The 26922-nt window shown below is 51.6% G+C and overlaps 1 protein-coding gene across 1 annotated transcript in view; it reads right to left on the bottom strand.

Moving 5' to 3' along the window:
• The window catches only part of ITPKB (inositol-trisphosphate 3-kinase B), a 69887-nt gene extending 43411 nt beyond the window's left edge, over positions 1-26476 (bottom strand). Inside the window, exons 1-2 of the mRNA XM_075749406.1 lie at positions 26102-26476; positions 23536-24622 (exon numbers count right to left, since the gene is read on the bottom strand). Of these exons, the coding sequence (XP_075605521.1) occupies positions 23536-24459 (924 nt within the window). The 5' untranslated portion in view covers positions 24460-24622; positions 26102-26476. The remainder of the gene's footprint in view (positions 1-23535; positions 24623-26101) is intronic.
• Between the last annotated feature and the right edge of the window lie 446 nt (positions 26477-26922).

Raw genomic sequence — 26922 nt, forward strand, 5'->3', positions numbered from 1 at the left:
TCTATTCTGACCTCAACCATATGAGTAACTAGGAATGTTTGTAATTTCTGTGAAACTAAAAGCAAAAGCAACCTTCATACTGGACCAAATCTTGAAGTGCCTCTTTTTTTTTTTTTTAACAGTCCTTTTTTGGAAAAAAACTTCACTTACATTTCAGTGAGTGCTTTGCTTTCCAGTACAGATGGAGGGAAAACCGAAAGAAGTTTTGGAATAGGGTCCACATGGCGTAAACACGACGCAGGCACTGTTGATGCGTGGGTGGAAGCACTCACACCACAGAGCCGGAGCTGACAGGGGAGGATGTCACTTCTGGTTGCTCAGATGCAACAGCTCCTGTCCCCATCCACACCCTGCACCACGGCACAAAGGACAAGTAAACCCCTTCTCAAATCATGTTCTTCATGCCAAGACAAAAAACTCACATTTTTGGCTCTGAAGGTCCACGCACTGGCAATGATGGCAGCCACTGCGTGCGCCGCGTGTGCGCGTGTGCTGCGGCGTGTGTGTGCCGTACCTGTCGGCGAGCTATTCCTGCCACCCCCTGTGGCTGCAGCAGGCTAAGCAGCTACGTGGTGAGAGCAACACCATGCCAAGAAACATCGCTCATCTTCCGTAACAGAAGATGAGGTTTCTGGGGTTTGTGCGCGCGCGCCTGGGTGTGCGCACTCGTGCTCCTGCTCCTCCTTGAGTCATTTGCAATTAACCTTGCAAGGGCTCTTCCACCTGCACGTACCTGCACCTCAAGCCAGCTGAAAGGGGCTGCAAAAGAAATGCAAATCCGAAGAGGAAACCTGTGTGCCCCAGTTTGAGGGTTGCAGAGAGAGATGTTTTTATCGGTGCTAACCTGCGCACCTTGGCAAGCCGCCACCAGAAGAAGGAAACATACCGCTTCGCTCTTCTCGCACGAGAGGTTAAGGACTCCCCTCAGCACGAGGTAATGTACATCTCTGTGGTCACACACCCCTGTCACATCTGCTTTTATGTCCAACTTCACCTGTTTGCTCCTTCAGCAGTTACTCTGGGAGGTGAGCCTTCAAAGAGAAGACCCAGCACTGGCCAAATTACAGATTATTGTCATTCATAGAGCTGATCACTGCAAGGAGCTGTAAAGACCCTTGACTGAAAGAGATGAAACTCCTGCAGGATTAGAAATGCTGCTTCTCCCCAGAGCAGAGCCTGGCGTTGCCTATGCCAGCAGCAAACAGCCAGGCATCAGAGACAACCTCTATTGTCCTGCTCTAGCTGTGTGCGGGCAGCGGAGCCTGGCCGGGAGCTGGCAGAGCTCCCAGCCTGATGGGATGCTGAAAACAGCCAGTCCCACCGGTTGGAGGAGAAAAGCCCAGTGCGGAGGAGTGGGGAATTTCTGTGGAAATCCTGGCACAGACAGAAACGCCGGGGCCGTCAGCCAGCAGGGTCAGAGAGCCCACCCGGGAGGAACACGTTTTGCTGGACCAAGGAAGCAAAAGACAACCGCTTGCCTGAGCTCCGGCAGAGGAGAGGCCGAAGGTGGGGAGCTCACCCCTTCCCCCGGGGCCGTGCAGCCCAATGGCACACAACACGTAGCACCATCCAACGGGGCTGTGTGGTCTACCCAAATCAAGAGAAAAATAGTAAGGAACAACAGTGAATGCACGGTTCTCAGAAAGCGGGTGGTGCGGTCCCAGCAAAGCCTTCCCCTGGTAAATAATGACGCATGTTGGTCCCCAAGACTCCTTGGGGCTGCAAAGTGGCTGTGCCACCTGCTATCTCCAGCCCATCAGCTCCCTGTTCTGGTGGCGGTGCATTAGTTTCATCCTTCAAAATGTCTTCTGCACCAACACGTACTCATCACCCAGCCGTACCTGCAAATCCTGCTTTTTCCTGAAGCACGCAGGCCTGTGGATCAGAAGCTGAGGCACAACAGCTCCCATATGAGGGCATATGATGGACTAGCTACTGCCTGAAAGCCCTGCTGATGTGCCTCAGACCTATCCCTCACAAGGTTCCAGTCCTGAGACTTTGCCGGCAGCCAGGTTCAACTGAATTTCTTTAAAGACTTCATAGCAATCTCTGGGTCAGTTGGTGAAGCTCCAGCACAGTTTCCCTCCTCATGCAGAGCAGGATGGAAGTCCCTGTGCCGAGAGGGGAACACACAGCCATACCCAAACACCTGCTGAGGGCCCAGGACCGGTGCTGCTCAGTCTCTGAGTGATGCCCACATAGTATACAGGAACCTGGGGAACTCTATGGTCCTAAACGTACCTTTAAAGGCTTTGCCGTAGCAGTGTTTGATGCAACTGGAACAAGTGCAGAAGCTGGAGAGCAGATATAGACGGGGTAAAAAATTCAAACACATCTAAGAGGAGTGGATGGACAAACAGCCAATGTGAACTTCCAAAGGGGACAGTCACCTGAGCCATCACGCTGCACCGCTTCTGACAGGGGTCCTGAGATCTCTTGGCCTGAGAAGGGACCGAGCGTGGCTGCTGTGTGGTTACCTGTGCGGGGTCCCCACGATCCCCACGGCTCTTCTCACTCACTCTTATGACCCACCACCCTTTGGACGCTGGACTATTCAATGACAGCCTCTGGACGCTCACCTGGGCCAGGAGGGTGTGTGAGCATCAGCCCTGCCGAAACGTCAAGCTACTGGTTAGTCAGCTGCCATATGCATACAAAACTATTTTGATTTGAATATGCCATCCAGGAGTGAGGCAATATTCGAACAGCACACACACGATATCTTTCAATTAAACTCTTCCTTAGACACAACCACAATTAAGGTTATATATAATAATTACTGGGTATACTTCACTCCTCCTTGCTTAAACAAATATAATCTAAAAACACCTACTGAAGAAAGTCTACCTTCTCCCCCTCCCTAGACAAAAAGCCCCGCTGCATACCTTAAAAAAAACCCCAACTATTACCTTGTTTCTCCACGTTTCTCTCCATTTTCTGTTACAATAAAGCATCACAAGCAGCACAGCCTCTGTAACTAAAACTGCAGGAAAAGGGTGGGACTTTCTAGCATAGCTCAAGCTGTGCGTTATTTATGTAACCGTTTGGTTTGAGACAGAGGCCGGATCCTCAGCTGGTGTAAATTTGAGAGCTGAGCTGAAGCTACGGCAGCCCAGGGGAAGACTTTGCCCCCCGAGCCCATCGGTGCAGGATGCTCAGAGACGCCCCGTGGATAGCACCCTCGCGGGAGCAGCCACCCGGCATCACTGCAAGCCCTGCACGGCACGTGCTGCAGCTCACGCCAACTTTGGGGAAAACCCACACCCTTTTGGGTCCTGCTCCTGCGGCACCTGACACTGCCACGGGGCTAGTGCTAGTCTGTGTGACGCACCTGGGGCTCATCATTTGTGATGTTAGGTTTAAGGAGTTACAAAACCTAAGGCTTTCACTTTTGTGGGTGCTGTATTTAATAGAAAACCGGGTAAATGCTCTTATTTGGAGGTTCAGCTGCGAGAACAGTCCAGCCTACGTGGCCCAGATTGGAGCAAACACCATTCGGCATGTTTGCTTTCCACCGTGCCCCTGTTTCACAGGAAGATGAAGCAGCATCAGGAGCTGCTTTCTCATTTGGACTGCACCCTTGCATCAGCGCAGAAAGCCGCGGGCCGTTGCCATGGGCCGCGCGGTACCTCTGCAGCCCCCTCCCCGTCGGCAGAGGATGGAGAGGAGCCCCAGCGTGAGGACTGCCCCGGCCCATCGGCCACGGAGGCTGTTGTGCAACGCTGCCCACGCAGCGCAGAAATCCCATCCTGTTCCTTCCACAGGTTTATGGGCCACAGGTTTATGGGCGCTGCTGAAATCCCACACGTGGCTGCGTATCTCAGCCTGTAAAGCTGCGAGCAGGCGGCTCGGGAGCTCCCCCAGCTCCTTCTCCCCTCGGCGCAGGTGGGCTCGGAGCATCCCGCAGCAGGGAGTTCCCCAGGGTGGCTCTGCCCAGAGCCGACAACTAATTTCTTCTCCAAGTCTGTGTGCACATCCTTGCAATTTCATCATGCAAACTGTATGTCTTATTACCGGGCAGGGTAAGTAGAAAGGAAGGAATGGAAGAGTTTTCACAATGATCTTATATATTTCACTTGAAGCCCATTAGTTTGCAGGCTACGTAATCCCCTGTATAACCTTTGTGTATCTCCCGACCTCAGTCTTCTCTACCAGGACCTTTTCACTTTCAGCCTGAGGGCTGACAGAGGAAGGCACGAAATAATGTTTCACACAGGCTTCTAAACAAAAATAATCTGGAAACTATTACAGTAGTCAGAAACTGGCTTATGGGGGTTCTACTAATCCCCTCTGAACAGGTTTCAAGAACTTAGTGGGGTGATACCCTATAGCTCTGGCGAGACAACACGTTTCAACGGCTAACATGAACGTGGAAATCTGGGAACGGCCAGCGCTGTGCTGCTCCTGCGAGCGCTGCCAGCAAGTGATCTCGAGACAGCCGTCGGCCCTGAGAAACCCTTGTCTTCAGAGACCCCAGGGCACAGAAACAACTGAAAGCGTGGAGAAGGGGGGAGGGACCTCTTGCAAAATTGATTGCACAAAAATAAGGCTTTCTAACTGCTGCCTGAGAATGAACTGGTATTAGTTCTGACAAATATACGTCTTTTCTTGACTTGTAAGATTAAGAGCTTCCCTGGAAAATCATCCAGGGGGCATAAATATTGAAAATATGTGACTTGGGGATCCAAGCTTCTCTAAGTGCTTTTGCAGGCAGAGGAAATGCGCAGCATGAGAATGAGCAGCCTGCAGTAAAGGACTAAGTGAAAGAGGAGTTCAATTACGTCTAACCAGACCCAAGCACTAAAAGCGTTTGCCCAACATCACCCTCGCTAGATTAAAACTCTTGTTCTCTTCCGCAGCGGAGACTGTTAAACAAGCTGGGGCAGCACCAGAGACTCACGACCTCCATGAGCAAACTGCCACTTCTTGGTGCAGAGAGAGACATTCACAGCTTTTCCTACAAATAACCGTGAGCCCTGGCTACAGTCAAACTGCGTGCATCCTCTCGTCCCCCATCCTTTGGGGGCATTTTCGGCCAAGGACATGCCTGTGCACGTTAATTGCACAGAGAGTTCTAACGATGAGGCGAGGGACCTGCAGACCTAATTTTGGAGATCAGGACAAGCTCAGGGACTGATGGGGAAGGAGAGCAAGGCTGCAGGGAGCTGGCTGGGGCGGCCAGAGGACACCTCCAATGCAGATGGGCTCCAGATCCATGCCCTGCCCAGACCATCCATGCCAACCTAGCCCACGTGTGAGGGATCCGATGAAATAACTGCGTGTGCCTGGGTTTCCCTTGGCACATCCCATGCGGAGATGCGGTGTTTTTCTTTCCTAACTGGTTCTCTCACTGTGAGAGAGAAATTGTCTCTCCTTCAGGTCAGCTGGCAAGGTGGCAGGGCGCAAACGGCTCCACTGGGGACCGGGCACCTTTCTTCCCGGTCACACTGGTGCCTCCCGGCATGAGTTAAAGCAAAGTAACCCCCAAACCCCTGGCAGAGACAGCCAGCGCCCCTAAGGCAGGAGACCCGTGTCGGTGAAGGCAGCCTGCAGAGCTGAGCTAGAACCAGGTGAGGGTCTGGAATAACCCTGCAGCCCCTTCCATACTGAAGTGGAGAGCGATGGAGTCAGCAGCAGCCCCCCCCTGAAGCTGCAGCACATCTCCCTGCTCTTCCTTGAGATTCTTAGGAACGATTTATGATACAAACTGCAGACACCTGAGGAACTACAGCCCCGCTCCAGCATCATGGCCCAATTTTTCAGGGTTTGAGGCGCAGAGGACTTTGGCACAGAAGACATAAGACACAAACATCCCAGCCAGGTACGTGCTGGTGTTCACATGTGCACCTAACGTGCACAAGCCCTGCACCTGGGCACACGTGCGTGCATGCGCATGCACGGAGGAGGCATGAGTGCACCCAGCTAGATAACACAAGATTGTTTGTATTCATTTACTGTAACATTTTGTCCTCAGGACTGCAATTCATCTCACCTATTTTTAGACATGTTCAGTGTAGATGACTGCATCTACGCTACTTAACTCCTTTTACAGTCACAGTGCTGCTCAGCCACAGCTCCTCTCGTGCTGTGCAGGCAGGTCACATACGCTGTGCTCTGCAGGGGCCCGTTTCTCCCCACAAAGGGAGGCTGGCTCAGATCTAGCTATTTGCCACAAATCCCACCCCAGACATCATTAAGCGCTTTAAAAAAATCTTCTTATCCAAGCTCTCCTCACTTTCCCCTGCCTTTCCATGTCAGCCTTCCGTGACGCTTTTTTCCGCTACCTGCAACTTTCCACACGATTTTTCCCTTCAGTTCCCTCCTTTTCCATCCCCTGATCAGCTTTTGCACTGGGTTTCTCCCTGACTCCCCCATTCTGCCTCCACCCCACAGCACCCGTCTCTCTCCCCGCTCTGCCCCTGCTGCGGCCCACAAGCTGACACAGCAGCGGCTCCATCGACCTCCGCCCTCGTCCTCACAGGACCCAGCTCTGCCGCAGCTCTGCTTGCTCCTGCGTCCCACCTCGGGGCACCCACTCACTTCCCCTCGCCCCCGCCACCGTGCCCCCACCTGCGCGGGGCCGTCCCCACACCTGCGCGGGGCTGTCCCCACACCTGCGCGGGGCCGGTCCCCGCGTTCCCCCCGTGCGCCGTCCCGGCCCCGCACCCACGCAGGCTCACCCCACGCGGCTGCAAGCCGCCATCCCGGCTCTGCCTGGCCTCCTCCGGGCGCTGCTTTGCTCTGCGCAGAGGGGAGAGCCGCAAGGACGTGTGCGATTTACACGTGGCTAAAGCAGATTCCCAGATGGCTTCGCAGCTTCCCTTGTATTCTCTTTAGTCTTCCTGGCCTCTACGGTCATTTCCCTTTTCCACCTGCCTTCCCCCTTCGCTGCCTTCCTGTCCCTCTTATCTCTCTCTCCTGGCCCCGCTCTCCCACGCCGCGCCGTTCCTTCCCCGCAGCCGCCCCATCCCGCTCGCCATGGGCACCCGTGCAGCCCCTCGCTCTCCCCGCACTCACGGCATCGCCTCCACTTTGCAGCTTGAACCGGCCTTTGCCCGGCTGCAACGTGAGTGTCGCAAGCGGAGGACAGCTGAAAAGACAATCAGCGAAAAGCTGGGGAGCGTCTGCAGCTAAACTTGACAAAATCCTGGAGAAAATAGAGTCAGAAAAGAGTTGTGCTCTAGTTCCAGCTGGAGCATGTGACGGGATCGAAAACCCTTTGTATGCCTCTGTGAGAACAACTAATGGGAAAAAAGGAAATGGTGACATGATCAGACAGCAGAGAGGCAAAATGTGGGACTAAGGGGAGCAAAGAGAAGAAGGAGAAAAAGAGAACAGGAAAAAACAGGTAGATTCTTAGAGGCACTTCACATGCTTTTTTAAAAGTTGCACTTCCTTTGAATTATCTGTGCTGGAGATATTTTCAACCCAGCTCTGCTTCCCTTGAAAGATTAATTTGGCATCCATTCAATTCTCAGATGAGCTTGCAAAACATGAAAGAAGCTGCAAGTGTCACTAAAATGTAGGACCAGCCTCAATTCTGAGACTGAGAACTGCGCATCTTCCTCCTTAACAGCAAAATGGTATCTCTTATCCTCTTCCTCCCTCCTCACCTACTCTGACCTCCCCGTGCCCAACTCCCAGTAAAAGCAAGTTTATTTTTCCTCTAAATTGCATGGTAGCCGTTTCAAAATGACATAGGATCCCGATCATCTTGAGAGATTAACTCATCTGGAATCTGATCCGAGGACATCAAAGGAAAGATTTCTGCTTCACCCCTGGGTGCACATCATGTACCTCATCAAAAAGAAACGCTCTGTTTGCTTACAGACACAGCACTGGTAGACATAAGTCCCCTTGGCATGAACAACAGCCCTGATCTAGGAAGAGAAACTGCAGTAATTTCAAAATCGTTGGCTGCACTTTCACAAAATGTACTCAAACCATTTTTTCCATTGATCTGACGACTCCGGTTACTCAAACAGCTCCTCAGCCTACTTCCTGCTCTGCTGGAGAGCTCAGCAGCCCCGCTAAGAAACAGAGAGGAAAAAAAAAAAAAAAAAGCCAACAAACAAATTCTAACTTTACTTTGAGGTCATCAGAAATAGCTCTGGTGGATGCTTCCTATTTTTGCTCCAAAAATGTATTTATAACTTTACTCCCATCGGAGGGCACGGCAATCTGACCTGTGCTGCTCCCCGAGATGCTGGTTCAGCGCGGTTGGTGAGCTGAGCCCACGCACCATTGCCAGCGTGGTCCCCACCTCTGAGCACAAGAGACCTGCTGTAGGAAGAGAGGGGAAATTCAGTCTTTGTGCCATGTTTTGTTGCTGGTCTGCCCGTGCTGCGCTTTCCAAAGGATCCCTGACAGAGCCAGCTGGGAGGGGGATTTTGCAATGCGGGCAGATCTCCATCGTCTAGCCATTTATATAAACAATGCACTAACCCAGCCCATCTGTGTTTCGTGTTATTCTTACTCCAGACCAGATTTATCCCTCGTGCAAGCCCACCAGGCTCAACGGAGCTACAACAGAGTTGATTTGGCCCGATCTCGTTCCAGTCTTGCGACTGAAACGAAGCGACGTTCTAGAGCGTTGATTCTTCTCCATAAAAACGAGAGGGAAGCGTAGTTCCAGGAGTCAGCGAGCACTGTTTGCTGGCCCTGGTTCCTGCAGTAGCAAAAGAAGACAGCGAGGGACCAGCAGACAGCAGCAAATAAACACTTTCCAGTGAGATCAGCTGGAACGGCCGCTGCAACATCAGCCACTGAACCTACACCTGGAGTCTCCCTTGCTTTTCCAAAAACCGCAGGATATTTTCAAGATTAGTGGTGAAATCTGTGGCTTTTCATTACCCAGTATGAAAATTAATACATCTTAGGGGTTTAAAGGGATTAGCAGGTATTTTCCGAAGTATTTTATCTTTGGAGAATTTATTCCCCAAAATTCTAACGCTAGCTGCGCTGCTTTAGAGACGCTAAGTGCCACCACGTTGTTAGTGTTTCCCGGGCCAAAGCTTGTTTCTCAAATCCCCACTCCGTTCAATAAACACTGACACCGAGTAATAACATTCGGTATGTGTGTTGTAACGTGTGTTATGTTACAGCTGGCCGCCCTGTCTAAACTGACTTGCAATTTAATTCCCGAGCAAGTAACTTAATTGCACAGTATATGGAAAATGTTGCTGTTACGCAAGACTGTTTTCTGACAATAGCCAGTAAAGCTCCTTTCCTCCCTTAATTTTATATCCTGGAAATATTCTAATTTGGTTTGTTACGCCAACAGTAGTTTTAGCTAGTTTTCCAAAGGCAGCTGTTCTCCAGAAGTCCATCTGCATGTTGTATACTACCTCCAAAAGTGCCCTCCCGGTGCGATTTCACTGCAGTTAACCCTGCAGATGGAGCACCTGAGAAAAGGATACACCACAGATACACCCAACCTCCACGCCTGTGCTTTGGGGATGATTCCTTTTAAACGTGTCGTAGTTCTAAGACATGCTAAAAGGAAGAATATCCTCGCCCCCTTCCCCCGGGGGAGCAAAGGCACCTATCAGCTGGAAAGGAGAAAAGTGAACGCTGCAGCATCTGAATGCAAGAGGCAAACTGGAGAACGTGTCAGTGTGTCCAGCGAGAGGAAACTGAAATCCAAACACCCTTAGAGCCTCGAGACAACGCCTGGCCTCACTTCACACAGCACCTCTGCACCATTCGATGACAACGTGGTTTAGGACAGTTCAATGACCTCGCTTGGTACTTTCCGAGCACTGTCAGAGCCTAAGATTCCTTGTCAAAAGACGGGTACAACCTTCCATAGATCACTGCCTGAATTCAATTGTTGAGTTGGGAAGTTGAGATTTTTGCTAAAAAATCTTACAGCCTGCACTGAAGTGCTGGCCAGCAGGATCCGCACTGCCGCCCCACTTTAAGTTTAATATAATCAGAGCTGTCTTCCCATCTCCTGGCAGCGGCTTGTGTCAAAGATCTCTGAATCATCTTTATCTGCAGAAAAAGTGATTAGTTTTCAAATTGTGTTTTACATCCAAAATTGACAGAGAAGTGGTGTGAGCCTCCACGTGCAGTTTGCACGGTCCTTGTTCTCCAGTGACCACTTGTATGTCTTGTATCTCTATCTGCGCCCCTGCCTCCAGATTTCGCCTGGGAGATGAGTCTGAATTTCGGCGGAGATGCGGGAGTCGAATGCCACCTGCTATCCCTGGCCTCACGACACACGTACAAACAGAAAGGCAGATTTCGCTTTAGTTGTGTATGGGCTTTTTGTTTCATCTGGGGCGGGGAGGGAGAGCTGGCGTTCTCCGTTCGTTACAGGAAAGCCAAATCGGCTTACATGCTCTGCCCTTCTGGCCTTTCTTTCCATTCAGCCCATTTCTTGACCGAGAGAAGCAGCTATTTCAATAGTCCGCTTGCCCGCTCTTGCAGTCTTAGTGTGAGCCCTGCCTTGTTCTCACAGCCCCCAGCTTTTGCAGTCAGGAGGCTGAGACTCTGAGCTTTCATTTTTAAAAAGAAAATACATTTCTAGCCTTCTGGCTTGCAGACAAGACTGAAAAATTGCCCCGAGTGCAAGTTAAAGGCATAGAAACCAGGACAAGAATCGATCAAACCCAGCACCTCCAAAAAAAAAAAAAAAAACCCAAAACATTTGGTGGTTTCTAAGGCAATCCTCATTATGTTGGGGAGAGCTTGTGTTTTACCAGTCAATGCAGAGCTGGTACATACATGCTAGCCTCGATTCCTCGCCCCGCTGCAGGCACCAATCGCCCCCCCACGCCGGGGGACCCAGCGCCGCTGCAGAGAGCGGGCAGAGCCATCCCGGCGGGGAGCACAGCCCGCTCCTCCGCTCGGCCACTGCCAGCCCCTCGCCTCTACATGACCCGATGATAAAAACATCCATACCCTGCCCTCACCATTAAGATCCACCCTTCAGTAACACTAAAATTACAGCGGGCCACAAAAATGCTTACAAACCTTCCTAGGGCAGGTAAAACCCAGGATCTTCCCACGAATGGAAAAGGTCTTTCCTACGGCCCCTGCCCAAGAGCGGCTGCTGCTAACGTTTGCCGTCCCACACCGCAGCGTCTTTTTTTCTCCCTCTTTTGGGCCCGAACCCTCCCAAGGCACAGAGGGAAGGGGCTCAGGACACAGTCAAAGTAAACGTCAGGAAACGCGGCTCTGCGCCAGACGCCAAGGGATGGACTTCAGCTGAGGAAACGGCACAACGTGTCCCAACCAGGCAGAAAAGACAGTAAACTTGATGACGGCTCATCGTATAGCAAACGTGCGCATTCCTTCCCCTCTGTCCGGGGAAACTCTGTGGCACGTTTTGGCTACAGCAAAGTAATAATTACTAGCTGTTTGCTCATTTCCCTTTAATGAATCAGTTGAATGAGCCCAGTGTGAGTGTCGGGGGAGTGAAAGTCTGCCATTCAGCTGTCTGCAAACTCCGGCTTCTCTGAAGATTTCTAGATCAGATTTCAGGGCCCCAGGAGTTTGGGTTATTTTTCTAAATGAGGTTCGACATTGCATCTTCCGGAGAAGCTGCCAGTTATCTACAAAACCTACGGCTCTTACTCATTTGATACCACAGGTTTCAGTTTGAATCACAGCAAAGTGTGGTTGACCTCAGATTAAAATAAAATACTTGCTCCATGGCATTAGACTTAAGGGTTGGCCAGCATGGGAGCTGGACGGAGCACGGATTGTTTTACATCAGAGCTCAACCCAGAGAGGAGATGTGCAGGTTGGGCTGAACACAGCTGAAATTGTGGGGCTGTGGAAGGAAAACTCTGAAATGTCTCATCGGGAGCCAAAGCAAAAGGAGGTGTTTCATTTCAGGTTATGTAAGTTCTAAAAAACCTTTTCTCTTTTCTTCTTTCAATGTGTTCGAGTGGTGAGGTCAACTTTTAAGTGAAAAATGCCATTTTGAATCAAATCTACATTTCAAATGCTTGCAAAACATAAACAAACCATTCCCAAAATGAAACAGTTCATTCTGAAAGTGTCAGAATGACACGCATCGCTATTTTTAACATCCCTCCCTCTTCCCCCACCTCTGTATTTTTTTTCTAGGCCAGAACTATTCAGAAAATGTGTTTGAATTTGTGAATCATTTTGACTCCCCCTCCCCCTTGACATTTGCTGGAAAATTTACTTTCTGCCAGAAAACTGTTCTCCCAGCTCCAGCCAGCTCCTACAATCTTCTGTCCTGCCAGGGTTGGTCTGGACGGGGCTGGGGGCCACGGCACAAACGATCCAGAAGAAGAGCGGGCCAGGAGGGCAAACCCCAGCATCTCTCTGGGCAGCGATGGGCTCTATGGCACAGAGCAGCCCGACCCTCCGCCGTGGCTGCCCTGAAAAAGCCCTGATCTGCCCTCTCCTGAGATGGGACGGGGAGTCGGGCTCCAACAGAAGCCACCACGCAGAGGGAGTTCCTCATCGCGCTGCGGCTTCCAGATATTAGGGGAGTGCTTCGAGTTTTGGTTCTCTTGGAAAAATTTTGCATTCAACGCCAGGCCCCTGAAGGTTAAGGGCAGTGTAGCATGGGAGCTCGGAGCTGCCTCCTATCAAGTTTATGAAAATTTTGGCTTTAGCTTCAGCGGAAACATGATGGCTCCGAAGCTTGCAATGCAATACAGAGGCTTGATTCTTCGCAGCCTGGCAATTCACAGAACAATTTATGCCTTTGCAGTGCGAGTGTCAATGTTACCACTCTCATTTGTGAGTGTTTTGCTCCTACCCTGAAACTTTTAGCAAGTGGAAAACCTGGATCTCTTTCTTGCAGTCCTCACATCCAACCTATCTGTAAGTCTTGCAGATTTATTCAGGATAACGTCCCTAACAGAGTCTTTCCAACCTACCCACCCGACTAAAATTCACCTCCAGGGCTCATCACCTCATATCTCAATTTCACATCTCAATAGCCTTTCCTCTGCAGGCTTCCTCTGCAAAGATTCACCAAACCCATTGCTGAAAGATTGCTTTTCGACTCTGTCGTTTGGCCCCTCTGCAGCTCTCTCAGCCTCCCAACCTTGACTCCTTCTCCTGAGGTGCAAGTCTAAGCTACTTGGCTTTTCTTTCAAGGCTGTGATTTATTCTATTCCCATCACTTCTTATTTCAGTGCTGAAAGGTCAACTCCTGCGTATGCTCAAGCATGAGATCAGCCTATATTAAACAGGCTCCTCTGAGCTTTCTGCCTTCTGGGAAGGGTTCCCGTCCACAAGAACAAACCTGGGATCTGGAACTGCCTCTGAGCTGCCCAAAAGCTCCAAGACCAAATATCAGAGCTGGTCAGGCTGCACAGTACAGGGACAGACAAGAATAGACAAGGTGGCATCGTGCTACCTCTGCATTTCCCTCTTGTTATTGGCTCAGCACTTGGCCAATGTTACGGTCGCTTCTGACCACCTGGACTCCCACGCTGCCTTCCTTGGCTCAAAAAAGCCATTGCAGCAACGAAGGGTAACATGAGAAAACAGTGACCTGAGGAGAGAGGCCAAGTCTTTTGTCCTGGAGATGAGACATAGATGAGGGGCTGCTAACGGTGGAGGAGCTCAGCTGTATCCCTGGTTTCGGACCATTTGTTTTAACCTGCTGTGCAAGGGGGATTCCACAAGAGCCAGATGACATTACTTGCTCCCTCCTCCGAGAGAGGGTCTGGTTCAGTTCAGAGCTGCTTTTCCAAAAGTTCATCTTGAATGTATGGGCTTTACACAGACTTCTTTTCAGTGGCGGTACATCTTGCTCAAAAACCGCGACACGCACTGTTTGTGTGTGAAGGTGGCAACGTGACACCCGACAAGGCAGTTCTGTTGGCTTTGCAAAAAGATCAAGGTTAGTTCCCACTCTGCTAAAAAAGTACGGAAGGGAAACACAGGATTTGTCAAGCAGAGAGAGATAAACTGGATTGGGAACATTTTATATACAAATTCCTAGGAGAACATTAAAACAATGGAGCTGGGAGAGCACACTTGTCAGGGTTTTTTCAAACAATGGGTTTCACATATTCTTTTAAAATACAACAGTAACTCAGGTGGAGAGAGATAAGACACAGTTCTAAAATCTCTTTCCTTCATTTCCTTTCTGGATGCCTTGGTCTCCACCCCAGTAACACATTCCCACCACGAAACCCCAGGGTGAAGGGCTGTCAGCTCTAAGTGGAGATAATAATTAACACGCTCTTCCTGAAGCTGCTTGGCAATTGCATTTCCGAGTGCCTCCTACTTCTACGACCACATGCCTTGCTTCTAAGGCACGTCTATTAATGGCAGCCTGGGACTGCCCTAAAGCAGCAGGAATGGGGGTTGCTGCACGGGGGGTGCAGCTGTGTGCCAGTCCTGGGCAAGAGCAGGATGAGCTGGTGGGACTGGGAGGCCAGCATGGTGCCAGCAAGCGGTGCCCAGCTCTCCTCCTCCTCGCGCCGCCACGGTGGGCACCTACCTGGGCAGCGTGGACTCACTGCTATCCCACGGTCTCATCAGCAACAGCACCCAGAGGTGGAAATACCACGCCGGGGCCTTTCACGGTCACTTTGTGTGGGTACCGAGGGCAGCACGAGGTACGAGGCGATGCTGAGCTGGCTTCGGTGGACCTAAGCCGATGCTATGCAGGCATGGATAAAAAAATGGAATTGGGCTCCATTTCAGAGTTCAAAGAAATGTTTGAACCTGTGGGCACTAATTCAGGCTCATCTCTAATTATATCCCAAGCTCAGCCTTTTAAACTAGGTCTGTAGTCCTCAGTAAGGGCCACTTTGCAGTTGTTATTTGAGTTCCTTGCCAATCTGTTGTTGGATTTTCCACTTGACATTATTAAGGGATTAAGTTGTTTGTCTCATCATCTTTTATCTGTCCTGTTGAGTTTCCCACAAACAGACTTTAGCCAGACCAGAGAAGATGGGAGGAAAAAAAAAACCCAACACTTTCAAGATACAATCATGGTTCGGGATTTCTCGTTATTATTGCTTAAATTTATTACTTTGGATATGTAAACTTTGCTGACTCCTTTAATCTGGAACGCATTAAAGAAAGCATTAGGCATTACAACATGTCATTGGATTATACTGTCCTGATTCAGCTACAGCTGTGGAAGAAATATATAACAGGAGATCCTGCGGAGTTATACATTTCAGACTTAGATCATCAATTGCCATAGAGAAGATAAAAACAAATGTAGCTGAGCCTGGAAAGAATGTTGCTAAAATTGGAGAAACATTTAATGTGAGTAGCTTAGGGGTGCAATAACTTTGCCTGTAACTTAACAAAACCCACCCACATAAAACATACCAAGAGAGATTGCAGATTGGACTCTCTGATCTGCAGTCTGCCAAAAAAACAAACCTGACTTTTTTCCCCTTCCTACAGATGCAGGCTTGAACGGTCCCTGCAGAGTGTTAAACATATATTACCCGTAATAGCAACCACATTACATTTGGACACGTTGCTCATTCTCCCCCGGCTGCTCTGTACCTTGCAGCGGGAGGATGCCCCTGGCTATCTAATGGGGCTTGCGGCCACCGGCAGGGCAAGTCCTACGGGCCACATGGTGAGAAGGAGCCTGCTCGCCTCCTCCTCACCCCTGCCCCGCCTCGGCGCCCCGCTCTCCTCTCTTTTGAGGGGTACACCCGGGATCCCTCCACGGCGGTATTTAAGTACCCGTTTAAGGAAAACGTTTTGAATGCGTTTAGCTCCATGGGGTAAAAGCTATTCCTGTGCCTCTCCAAAACGCCCTCTCAAAGTACGGCTGCAACGAACACGGCTCCGCTCCTGCCCTTCTCCCAGTCAGCAGGGGTCGGAGATTGTTTAGCGCGGAATGAGAGAAAAACACCCAACCCTACAATGCACTTTCCAAAAAGCCACCCTGCAGGTCCTTCTGTTTATAAAACTCCTGTCCCCAAAGGCTCCGAAGGACTGTACCTATCAGTGGGCAAAACTCCCACGGGGACCGTGTCTCTGCTTCATTAATTCAGTTTCATGCTGGATTTACTGCCCGATGTAACTGGATACATGCAGGGGAGAGCAAGGCGAAAAAACGATCAAGGGCCAAATCTGCAGCATGCTCCTGCTGGCTTCAGCGGAGCTACAACAGCTTTTATCAGCATTTTATCTGACCCTAACAAAAGGAGCAAATTGTTTAGCAAAGGAAGAGGGTTCTTTGATTTTATCTTGCTGCAGATGAATTGCCCAAGCAAGGGCAAAGGGACAGGAAGCGAAGGGGGAGGAGGAGGTGATGCTGAAGGTAGGTGCTGCCTGTTGTTTAGCCCTCTGCTAACTTCCACTTGGTGCCACTGTTTCTGACGGTCCCTTCTGCAAACGCTGACAGGAGAGGGTTGTACCTGCTCCCTGGTATAGCCATCCTACCAAGACACAAGTTGTGCTGGTTATTCCTGGTGCTGATACGCTGGTCGTCATTCAGGCAAAGCCCAAAGCATTCAGGCTGAAGGGAGTTTTGTGACAATGAAGATTTCCCTCTGCTTCACACAGTGCAAGAACTCTATTTTCCAAAACCCCAAGTACAAGACTCAAAAGTCAAGGATGAAAGCCTAGGCAAAAAACTCACATCAATTCAGCGAGGTCCACACCACAGCAACTGCAGGTGCCGACCTCTCTGCAAATCAAAAGTGTGAAGCAAACAGTGAAGAGACAATCAGATTCGGTCCTTTGAATCAAACCCATTAAAATGTCTGTCAGTATGTCACTCCAGAACCCATATATGTCTTTCAGGGAGACGAGGGATGCTTTACTATTACTTAAAACCGCAACAGTGCTGAATGCTAATGCAGTTCCTGTTGTGCAGCGCTGATCAGATAATACACTGTACTGCTTACAAGAAGAAGTTGTAAGTGCTGAGCACTTGTTGTTTTACCCCCTACTTCTCCTTCCAAAAGCAATCCTTGTGTTTTGGCTAGCAATAAATCTTAGATCTGAAAGGAATAATTGAATTCCTTCTACTAGGCTGTCTCTTATTCCACGTCATTAATGAAAAGAACGTTCTTTACTATAAAACATCACTTATTCTTCTCATGGCTGAAATGTATGATAACATTGAAAGAAGTACCATGAGAGGGAAAAGACTAATATGGGTCTTAGCAGCTCGCAGCAGGTATTGCCTGCCTCTGAGAAACTAAGGTCAGAAAACGCCGGCACTCAGTCAACGCAACCCGTGGCTGACTACGGCAGTGAGGATCTCCAGAGGAACGCAGCCGTGACAGCAGCTCTGTGCCAGTGAACTCCCACCATGGCTGGGAAAGGAGCAGCTGCAAAATACGTTTTCCAAAAGCTTCCACCGACCCTGAGCACATTCATGGTGTATACGCCCAGACCGAAACTCGCAGCTGGAGACCCCGAGCTTCTGAACATACCCACGCCAACTCATGCTGAAAGGCACTGCTGGGTGATCATCCCTGTTACAGAGCAAATCACACATTTTGCTGCCTAAACACTGATTTAAAAGCCAAATCAGAGGCACTTGCTTTGAAGCTGGTAGACCTCAGACTGGAACAGCTTCCTGAATTACTTGCAGCCGTTGTGCAGGCTATGCATGACCTGGCTTTTTATGGTATGAACAAGACTGAAATTCCAAAAAAATTTATAGAAGACATTCATGAGTACTTTAGAAACAGATTCCTCTGTCTTAAGCACACTCCTGGGCTAGTCCTCAAGATCCAGTCAATGTCAACAAAGAAAGGTACCTCAGGAGAAGACTTATCCCGAGGAAACATCCAGTGATGAATTCTATAAAAGGGCCATTTTGAGTGACCCAGCAAGTGTGGAAGACCACATTCCCTGAAAAGTCACATTTGAGAATAGGGATTAGACTCTGAAGTTACTCAGTGATTTGAAAATGTTAACATTTAGTTTTCACTGTCTGTTAAATATTAACATATCTTTCTTAGAAAGCTTGGCTAGGCTTCATTGGAAGAAAGCAGGTCAAATTTACTGCACAAATTTACCTACTGGTATAAACAAAATAATCTCTAACAATTACAGAAGACTAATCTTAGCCAAAGCAACATTTAACATCATACATAGATGCCATTATTTCTCTAGTGAGTTAGAGCAGATTTACATGTAAAGAAAACATTAGCTCAGCAGTGGCTTTCAGTCATCACATGGCATGAGAGCTCAGTGCTGCACTAAAATTTTCTTCAAATGCAAATCTGTCCTAACACATTAAAGAAATAACATGGAAAACATGAGACAGGTGTTGACTACGGTTTGATTTTTTTTGTCATTGCAAGGCTCTAAAAAGGTAAAGACAAAACTGCAAATTTTCCGCTGATCCGGGAACTTCACTCTGCGGACACACAGCTTAACACCTGAAGGGTCCAACCAGCCCAGCTTCTGTCATCCTGTGATTCTGCGATTCCTGACAGAAGGAGAGGAAACCTGGCTGTCTCCAGAGCTGGGGAACCTAAGGATGATGGGCCTAATATTTGTTCTTCCTGCACCTCAGAAACGCTTTGGGCTTTTTTCCACTTTTTATGAATGCCTTAGTGTGAAATTGTTTGAAAAAAATAAAAATAAAAATGCAAGAGACAGCAGCTGTGCTAGCAAGTAAGTCCCCCTATGAAAAGGATCTGCTATGTGTCATGTAATTCCTGCGCTGTCAGTCACGGAGAATGTGAGCAGAGAAGAAACCCTTCCCAACGAGCTGATGAAAATGGACTTGAAATAGCATCGTTCATCTCCCATTGGGTTATGGCTGCATCTTCACTTAGCCTCCGTGGGTGGGAGCCCATAAAAACGCTGCTTGTTCCCTGAGAAGGCCACATGAGTAGGTAGAAGCTAAGCTACCAAATAGAGAGTGGTGCTTTGTGAACTCCCCAGAGCGCGCAGCCTCCCTCTATGAAGAACCTGAAGCTCTACCCAGCACGCCAAGCACCCGGGGGTCCTGATCTCGTCCCAGCAGACAAACCATGCCGTGCTGTCAGGTCTGCTGAGCGTGGTGCTCTGAGAGAGCAAACACAGAGGTGCCCACCTCATTCTCCTCTTCCTCTTGGCCTTCCCAGAGCAGGGCTGAAGGAGGCCCCATCCTTTGGCAGCTTCCATGTGCTAAGCACCTTCCCCGGGCAATGGTACGCATTACGAGGGTTACAGTCGCTCTTCAGAGCAAGCAAGCAGGGCCTTAACATGCTAGACATTATATTGATACTAAATTGGTGATACCACTCACCAACTCATAAGCTTAGTGGCTTTTAAGACAAACATGGTGGGAGGAAGGAGTAAAATACATAAACACAGTCAGCATAAAGAATATATTCACAGGGCTTGCATGCATCACCGTAGCCATGTGGTCATGGTTTCTGTTACACAGAGACTTCCTGATCCCAGTGACAGCTAGGAAAGCTAATGAAAGCGTATTTAATTTGACTGATTTTTGTAGGAACAAATCAGGAGTGCTGTTGTCAGGTTATGCCTTGGAACATCTCAAAGAAATAAGCAAGGGTCCCACAGGCCCTTGGCTGACACTAACCCTATCTAAACTTGGCTCCTTTCAGAAATGCGTTATAGTCATTGTGAGTCAAACAAATCAATTAAAAAAAAAAAATCACCTGTCAGCAGCAATCCCATTAGCTTTATCCAAAAGCTCTTGCCATTTTGCACAGGTTAATGGAAGTCTCCTATCCTGAGCAAGCTGCTCTGCCTGTCGAAAGGAGCAGAGGTTTCACAATGTACCGAGAGTCACTTGATTACTATTCTGCCATATGTCCTTGTGTTTCCACAGCGGCTGTGGGAAAGCCAGGAAGAGGAACACTGCAGTGTCTTGCGCTGTTTTTCCAGGAAGGTGGGTTTTTTCCCCTTGACATGTTATTTTTCTATAGTACGTACTTGCACAATTTCTGCCTTTCCCCCCCTCGTTTGTTGCTTTGTCTCTAGTTGCCAAGGAATTGACAAACTAGGGGATTTAGGTCAATGATGACAACTCACTGCAATGACAAGCGGTGGAATACCTTTCCCTTAAGGAGCGCAGCCAGCCTCCATGACTGGGGCCAAGCCTCCTGCTGCCAAGTACACCTTGGTCTATCAGCTCTCCCTCGGGAAGAGCAGACAGGGTCCCCCAGGAACAGCAAAACTCATAGACTCGTATTTTCCCATCGAAGTCAATGGGAGTCACAGTTAGAACGGGGCTTATTTTGGGTGTGAAATTCCCCTTAGGAGCCGGGCCGCCATCTTGGGCTACCTGTGCCACTCGGAGCCTGGGACAGGGAGCACCTTCTCACCCCCCTATGTACCCAACCTCTATGATCAGCCAGGTGGGGAGAAATCCTCCCTCAGCACGAGAGGTGCTGTGACAGAGACAGGCACCTTCCAACAGCCGCAGCGTCCCCTGGGCTTGGGCGGTGGGTGAGCGGAGGCACCTGCTCCTTCCCCAAACCGCCCGCGTTGCTGTCGCAGGGGGCGTGCAGCCAGCGCTGCCCTGCGGCGTTGTCAAACCGCAGCGTCCCCATCCCAACTGCTGCCTGGACAGGCCGTCCCTCCCACACAGCCCGAGAAGTGTAACTGCTCAAGTGTCTTTGAAACCTTGCAAGCATCAATAAACAAGCGTGGGGTTTCTCCGGCACAGCAGCCCACAGCCTGGGGAAAGCCACAGCTGCAAAAGCCCTTACATGGAGGCTTACTCAGACCTGAAGTGGACTTGCAATTAGACAACAGCAAAACATCAAATTGCTCTTACTGTCACTGCACTTCAGAAGTTGGCTATAATCACAGCATGGCCACTGTTCCCCAGCGCTGCGCAGCCCACCAGGCACCTCAGCACTCCAGGTACAGGCAGCGCACTGAGTAAACCATTTAAATAAACAAAGGCAGAGCCCGTATCGGCCACAGAGCTGCTCCAGGTCACGGTGTCCAAAAAAGTGGCCACACTCCCTCCCTCCCTTTCACTAGGCAACGTCATTTTCCTACTGGCCAATTTGCAGGCCCAACTGCAAATAAAGTTTCCTACCTGCCGTACAAAAGGAGGACGAGTCTGTGCCAGCCGGAGGGATCTGCCCGTTTCCCGAGGACGCCAGGAGGAACTACAATAGACAGCCGGACATCCCTAACAGATTTGCTAAGCCAGACGGCCTCCAGAAAGGAAGGGCAGAAGCAAGCCTGCTGTTTATCAAATCTGTAAACATGCTATGCGAGATGTGCGGCGCAGACCATATCTGCAGCAAGAACTGCTTTCCTGTTGCTCGTCATTACCTCTCCTCCAGGTACAATCACCTTCCCCTGCGAGAGCAGCAACCCGGTGCAGACAGGCAGGGCTCTCTGCCTGCCCAGCGTTTATCTACTCCACTCAGAGGCACTATGTTGGTTTCTGTCGGCCGAGGCCTCCCAGGATTTATTTTGACGGAAAAGCATGAGTTGCGGAGAGAGCTTCTCACATATTCTCCCTCATTACACAACTCATTTCCAGACCATGTGCATTGTTAAAAGGAAATAGTGAGTTCATGAAAACAAATGAGTGTGCAACCTGAGACTGTTTCAGTAGCTGCCTTCTGCTGTCATTATGGATTTAAAAGATGTTGCCAACCGGTACACAAAGTTGGGTGTTATTTACATGAATCAGCTTTGAATTACTGGGCATTTGCGCATGATCCTGCTGAGAAGTTGACTATAACCTGCCAAAGCCAGTGATCAGCCCTGCACGGGACCTGTGGAGCCCAGCGGAAAGTATCATTGCAAATTAGCCCAGCCGCCCCTGCTGAGACGACTCCAGCACTGAAACACAAAATCAAGGGCACCTCTTCAGGCTGCCTGACACGTTTTGGACCAGATCTTCATCTCATTTAGCTAGGAGTAGTCCCACTGAGTCCAGCAGAGTTACTCTGATCTTAGACCTGATCTGAGCTCGCTGTGATCCAGGCCATTTGGCAATATAAACGAGCCTTGCCTGTTCACTGCCGAGCCACCGGCCTGGCTGAGCTCGCTGGAGGCCACGGGAGGCTGCGCAGAGTCAACTTGAGGCTCCAGGAAGCTTTCCACAAGAGCATCAGGCATGATTTTGCCCATCAGTGAACTGTTTTCAGCAGCAAATCAGTGGGATCTGGCGCTAGGAACAGTCATTAGTATGGAGAATAGAGCAGCGATTACTACAGCTCATGCACACAGAACCAGCAGAATTTAATCAGCAGAGGGATTGTAGCAGCTCCCAAAAGGAGCAAGCTGATTCATCAGTTGAGAGCCCCAAAATACAAAACTCTCTGCAAACACGATGAGCCACAGACTCGTAACTTCATTAACTGTGCTTTTACTCAACTGCTTCTCCGTCCTGAGCAGAACTGAGCCTGAGTTCTTGGAACAGGATGAAACAAGTAGAAAAGCAAAAATATTTATTTTTATTGCTGAGTGCTTTACAAACCAGAGTCTGTCAGTTCTTTGTGAGTTTGATCCCTTCACTTTACTTAGATGTTTCCCTGCACTGGTCTTCCTCATGTCATTGAGCTTAGCAAGAGTTTCACTATCATGTGTCTACGTAAAGTTAAACATAGCGAACCACATCACTGAAAGTCGATGGGCCTTTATCAAGCTCTTTAAAATTAAGGAGCCACTAGGTTGCCCTGCATTTTTCAGGGTTTGCCAATGCGAGGTTCCAGCACTGAGCTCAAATCAATGTAATGTCTCACAGCCAGAAGATGGGAGATCCCATGTGCTGGTCGGAGAACCTCGTGATGGGTGCCCTGCACTGGGGTAAAGTGGTTCAAAGCCCTCTGGATAAATTGTGTAGACAGCTCAGAGCAAAGCATGCTCTGTGCAGAGCATTCAGACATGGAACAAACTCCCCAAGTGACGCAAGAAATCCCACGAGCGGAGAGCACCTCAATGCTCTCCTCTCTGAGGAGACCTTTCTGCTCTAAGGGTAATACAACACTGATGCTTTCTCTCTCCTGAAGCCTCCCAACCAGCCCCACAACAACCAAAGATCCAGAAACAAATGAACTTAATATAAATACCTAATAAAAATATGCTTACCTAAAATATAAGATACCCCCCACAAGCAAAAAGTTTTATTCAAAAGGGGAATTACCAGAAATTCTAGAGATTTTTGCTTCCATGTGAAAGGCACACAGACACTATGGTGATGGGCATCAGTATAAATTTTAACACAGCCCACACAGTTTCAACTCCAAGGAGGAAATAAATTCTCCCTTAGGCTCATGTAAATCATGGGAAACCTCCAGCACCCAGGGAAGCTGTGCTGAGGGAAAGCTGAGGCTCGTAACCACATGTCAGCAGAAGGCTGCAGTCCGTGGGTGCAGGATAAGCATGCTGGTGGGCAACTGCAGCGCCAGGGAAGCTCTGCAAGGACCATGCACACTGGGACGGGTACCGCTGCTCTCTCCTGCAAGCAGGGGATTTTCAGACTAGGAACAGGGATAAGCTTTTCATGTAAGGGAAAGCAAGCACTGCCGAGCAAACGGAAAGTTTCTCTGCAGACCTCTGCTGTGACAGACCTCTGTCCTCCTGCTGCAGCTGTGCCTTGGAGCGGGGATGCTGCCAGCCCTCACCCCACCTCCCCGAGACTGGTGCAAGACTCACCACTCGGGGCTTCTGCTGGTCCAGGGTCTGCAGGAAGGCCGGTGTCTGGTCCAGGGTACGCTCGGGGTCACTGGAGATGTCCTCCTCAGACTCCTCCCAGGATGAGGAGAAGCCAGTGGAAGAGGCTGACGACGACGACAGCTTCCGGACAGGCAGGCTGCCGGGGGGCACGGTGCCTGCCTCCTCCTCCGGGCCCCCCAGGTCCGTGACGATGACGGCGGGGATGCTCCCGCCAACAGATGGGCACTGGCCCTCAAGTCCTGTGGGAGCCATGACCACCTCACCTCGCCGTGATCCAGGTCCTGATGGCTCCAGGGGGCTGCTGCCCTCCGCCAGCCCCACAGCTGGGACCACCATCACGACCGGCCTCCCTGAGGGCTCTGCAGTGCTCGGCCAGACCTGCACCCCACCAACAGTGGGGGCCTCGCTGTCGCCATAGGCTCGTGGCCGGGGTCCGGTTCCAAGTCCCACCATCGGCGCCGTGGGGCTGATGGGCCGGGGCCGGGGCGAGGATGGCCGCGGGCTCCGTGGCGGCTGGGTAGTGGAGCTGTGCGCCTGGATATGTGCCTCGAAGAGCCCCACTTTCTGGTTCACCTGGACGTTGTGCAGCTCCCGCTGAAGTTGCCACGCTGTGGGGGTTCCTAGCTGCCCCTCTTCACCCCGGCTGCCCCGCCGCCCCCCCGGGCTGCCCGGCTGCCGCGGGGACTCCTCGAGCGGCGGGAAGAGGAAAGCAGGGCCACGTCGCGGGGAGCGGGGCGGCACGGGGGCCGGGCTGAAGACAGGGAGCGGGCAGCAGCTGCTGGGTGTCTCCGGGCCCCTGGGCAGCCCTTGTCCGGGAGGCGGCGTCTTGCTCCTGCCGCTTGTCACCTCGCTGTTGCTATTCATCATCACCAAGCTATTGAGCGCATAGCAGTACACGGCCATAGTAGTCAGCCGGGGCGCACAGGGGGGCCGCCGCCACTGCCGCCTCGGCGCTCAGGCTCCACGGGGCTGCCGAGGGTCTCTCCACGCCAGGACCAGCAGCATCGCCGGGAGGCAGCAGGGGAGCTGGGCTGGCCCCGACCCGCAGCTCCATATAACGGGACAGCTGGGGGCAGAGAGAGAGAGAGAGACAACAGGTCAGAGTAGCTCTGTGCCTCCCCTAAACTCACCTTCCAGCTGTGCAAACAGCTGGCCGGACTCTTTCCTTCCTGTGTGCCCCCCCCATCCCTGCACACACCTGCATGCATCCCCATTGTGCCACCCCTGGGGACATGGCCCAGCCTGGTCATCAGCAGGGTCTGAGCCAAGGGGAAATCAGGTTTGGGGCTGTTTCCCTCTTTCCTGCCTTCCCTGCCCCCTCTCCAGGTTGCCTGTCGACGCAGCTGCGGTAGCGGTGTCCGAGAGGACACACAGCCAGCAGCTGTTCCCGCAACAGAATTAGGGAGTTATGGTCAGCTGGTGTGAGCTGAAAGTTGGCAGCTTTCAGGTTTTGGCCCCAAAAGCTGACATTTTCTGAAGGAAGGGAAAAACTCCAAACAGCTCAAATTTGCCACTTTCTGGTTTGTCACCTTCAACTGAGACCAAGCCTCAGGCATGGATTTCTGTTCAGTGATACACGTGAAGGCCCCCTGCTTGCACAGTTTCGTATGGTATGGGACCCTGTCTCCACTACTCCCCTAACTTACCATGTGCAACAACACGGCTTTGCAGATCTTCACGTGTGCCCTGTCTAAACGTGCCTCCTCTGTGCACATCTGCCTTCTGGGGCATCGACCGCTGCAAGTGCCTCCAAGTCACAGCCCGTATCCCATGTACGGACATGTGTGGTGTCGTTTGCCCTCGTGTGTGTGTGAGTGTGTACACATGTGAGAGGACCCTGCTTTTGCAGGTGGCTCTCTGTGCCCTTCTGTACGTCAGTGTGCCTTCTTCACGTCCATTTGCTCAGTGTGCCGCTGGAGGTGCAATGCCCACCCCATGCTCTCATGGGAACCCATGAGATTTACACAAACACGCTGCCTACATGAGCGTGCAGGCTTGTTTACGCATATGTGTGCTAACTCTGGCTATGGGGGTGCACGTCTTTGGAACCACTCGTGTGCGATGCCATCCGCAGTACCCCTGTGCGTCCCTGAGAGGCTCCTGGCAGATAAATGCTCACAGGTCCAAGCGCGGTTCTCAGTGACTGGGGACCAAAAGGCTCCCCACCCCTCCAGGCACTGCTTGGAGGCAAGTACGAGGCTCCGCAGACCCCAGCTGGTGCGGACACCCCCTCTTTGCACGGATCCCCGGCACTGCAACGCTCCCAGCACTGTGGCTCGGGTGTGAAAGCGAGCACCGGCACAAGGTGCTCGGTCAGATTTTGGGTGCGGGACAGCCTGCTTGGGGCCAGGGCAGAGTACGGGACAGCCCGCTCGTTCCCGGAGCGGCACCCTGCCCCTTCTGCCCGCCTCCATCTCGCCCCTTCCTCCCCGCGGGGCCCGGCTGGAACCGCGCACCGTCCGCGGGGGCCCCCGGCGCGGCTGCTCGGGAGTTACCCCGGCGGAGGGGGCGGCCGCGTCCCCCCCCCCACCCGCCGGCGACTTACCTGGGAGCAGGATCCGCGCCCGTCCTCAGTGCGCGTCGCCCGGCAGCACCCGCCGGCGCCGGCGGCCGTAGGTCGCTGCAGAAACCATCTCCGCGGGCGCGGTGCACGGCCGGGAGTCCCGCTCTCTCCGCAGCCTCAAACGGCTTTCCTCGCCCCGCGGGGGGGCCGGGGGGCGCCGGGCTCTCCCTCTCCGCGCTTCGGCGACGGAGGCTGTGCGGGAGCGGGCGGCTCCGCGCTCCGGCCAGGTCCGCGCCGCGGCCCCGGCGCCCGCTCCCGGTGCGGCTGGAAAGGCGGAGAGAGGAGGAGAGGGAGAGGAGCGGCGAGGAGAAGGAGGAGAGCGGAGGGAGGGGGTAGGAGAGCAGGAAGGAAGTTGTGAGCCTGTCTGGGGTTGAACTCAGCGGAACAAGTTTTTTTTTGGTTTTTTTTTTTTTTGCTCGCTCGGCGCTGCTCGGCTGGAGGGAAACACTGAAAAAAAAGTTTCCATTGTTAACTAAGAAAAAAAAAAAACCATCGCCGCCGCGTTTTGGCCGCTGTGGGTTAAAGACACACGAGCCATTTTCCACCCGCGGCCGGAGCGCTCGATGCAGGTCCCGGGCGGGGCGCGGCGCCCCCCCGGCCAGCCCCGCGTCGAGCCCCGGCACCGCCGGCAAAGCCCGCGGGGCCCCGGGCGGAGGGACATTCGCACGCCAGCCTCCCTACGCCGGCTGGCCTCCGTAGTCCTCCCCTGGGTACAGCCGGCAAGGCAAAGGGTGGCGCCTGCACCCCTAGGAACGCGGAGGCGAGGGCCACCCGCGTCCCCCTGTGCCCAGCTCGAAGGCAGG

This window comes from Balearica regulorum, chromosome 3 (assembly GCF_011004875.1).
Source record: "Balearica regulorum gibbericeps isolate bBalReg1 chromosome 3, bBalReg1.pri, whole genome shotgun sequence".
Classification (NCBI taxonomy): Eukaryota; Metazoa; Chordata; class Aves; order Gruiformes; family Gruidae; genus Balearica; species Balearica regulorum.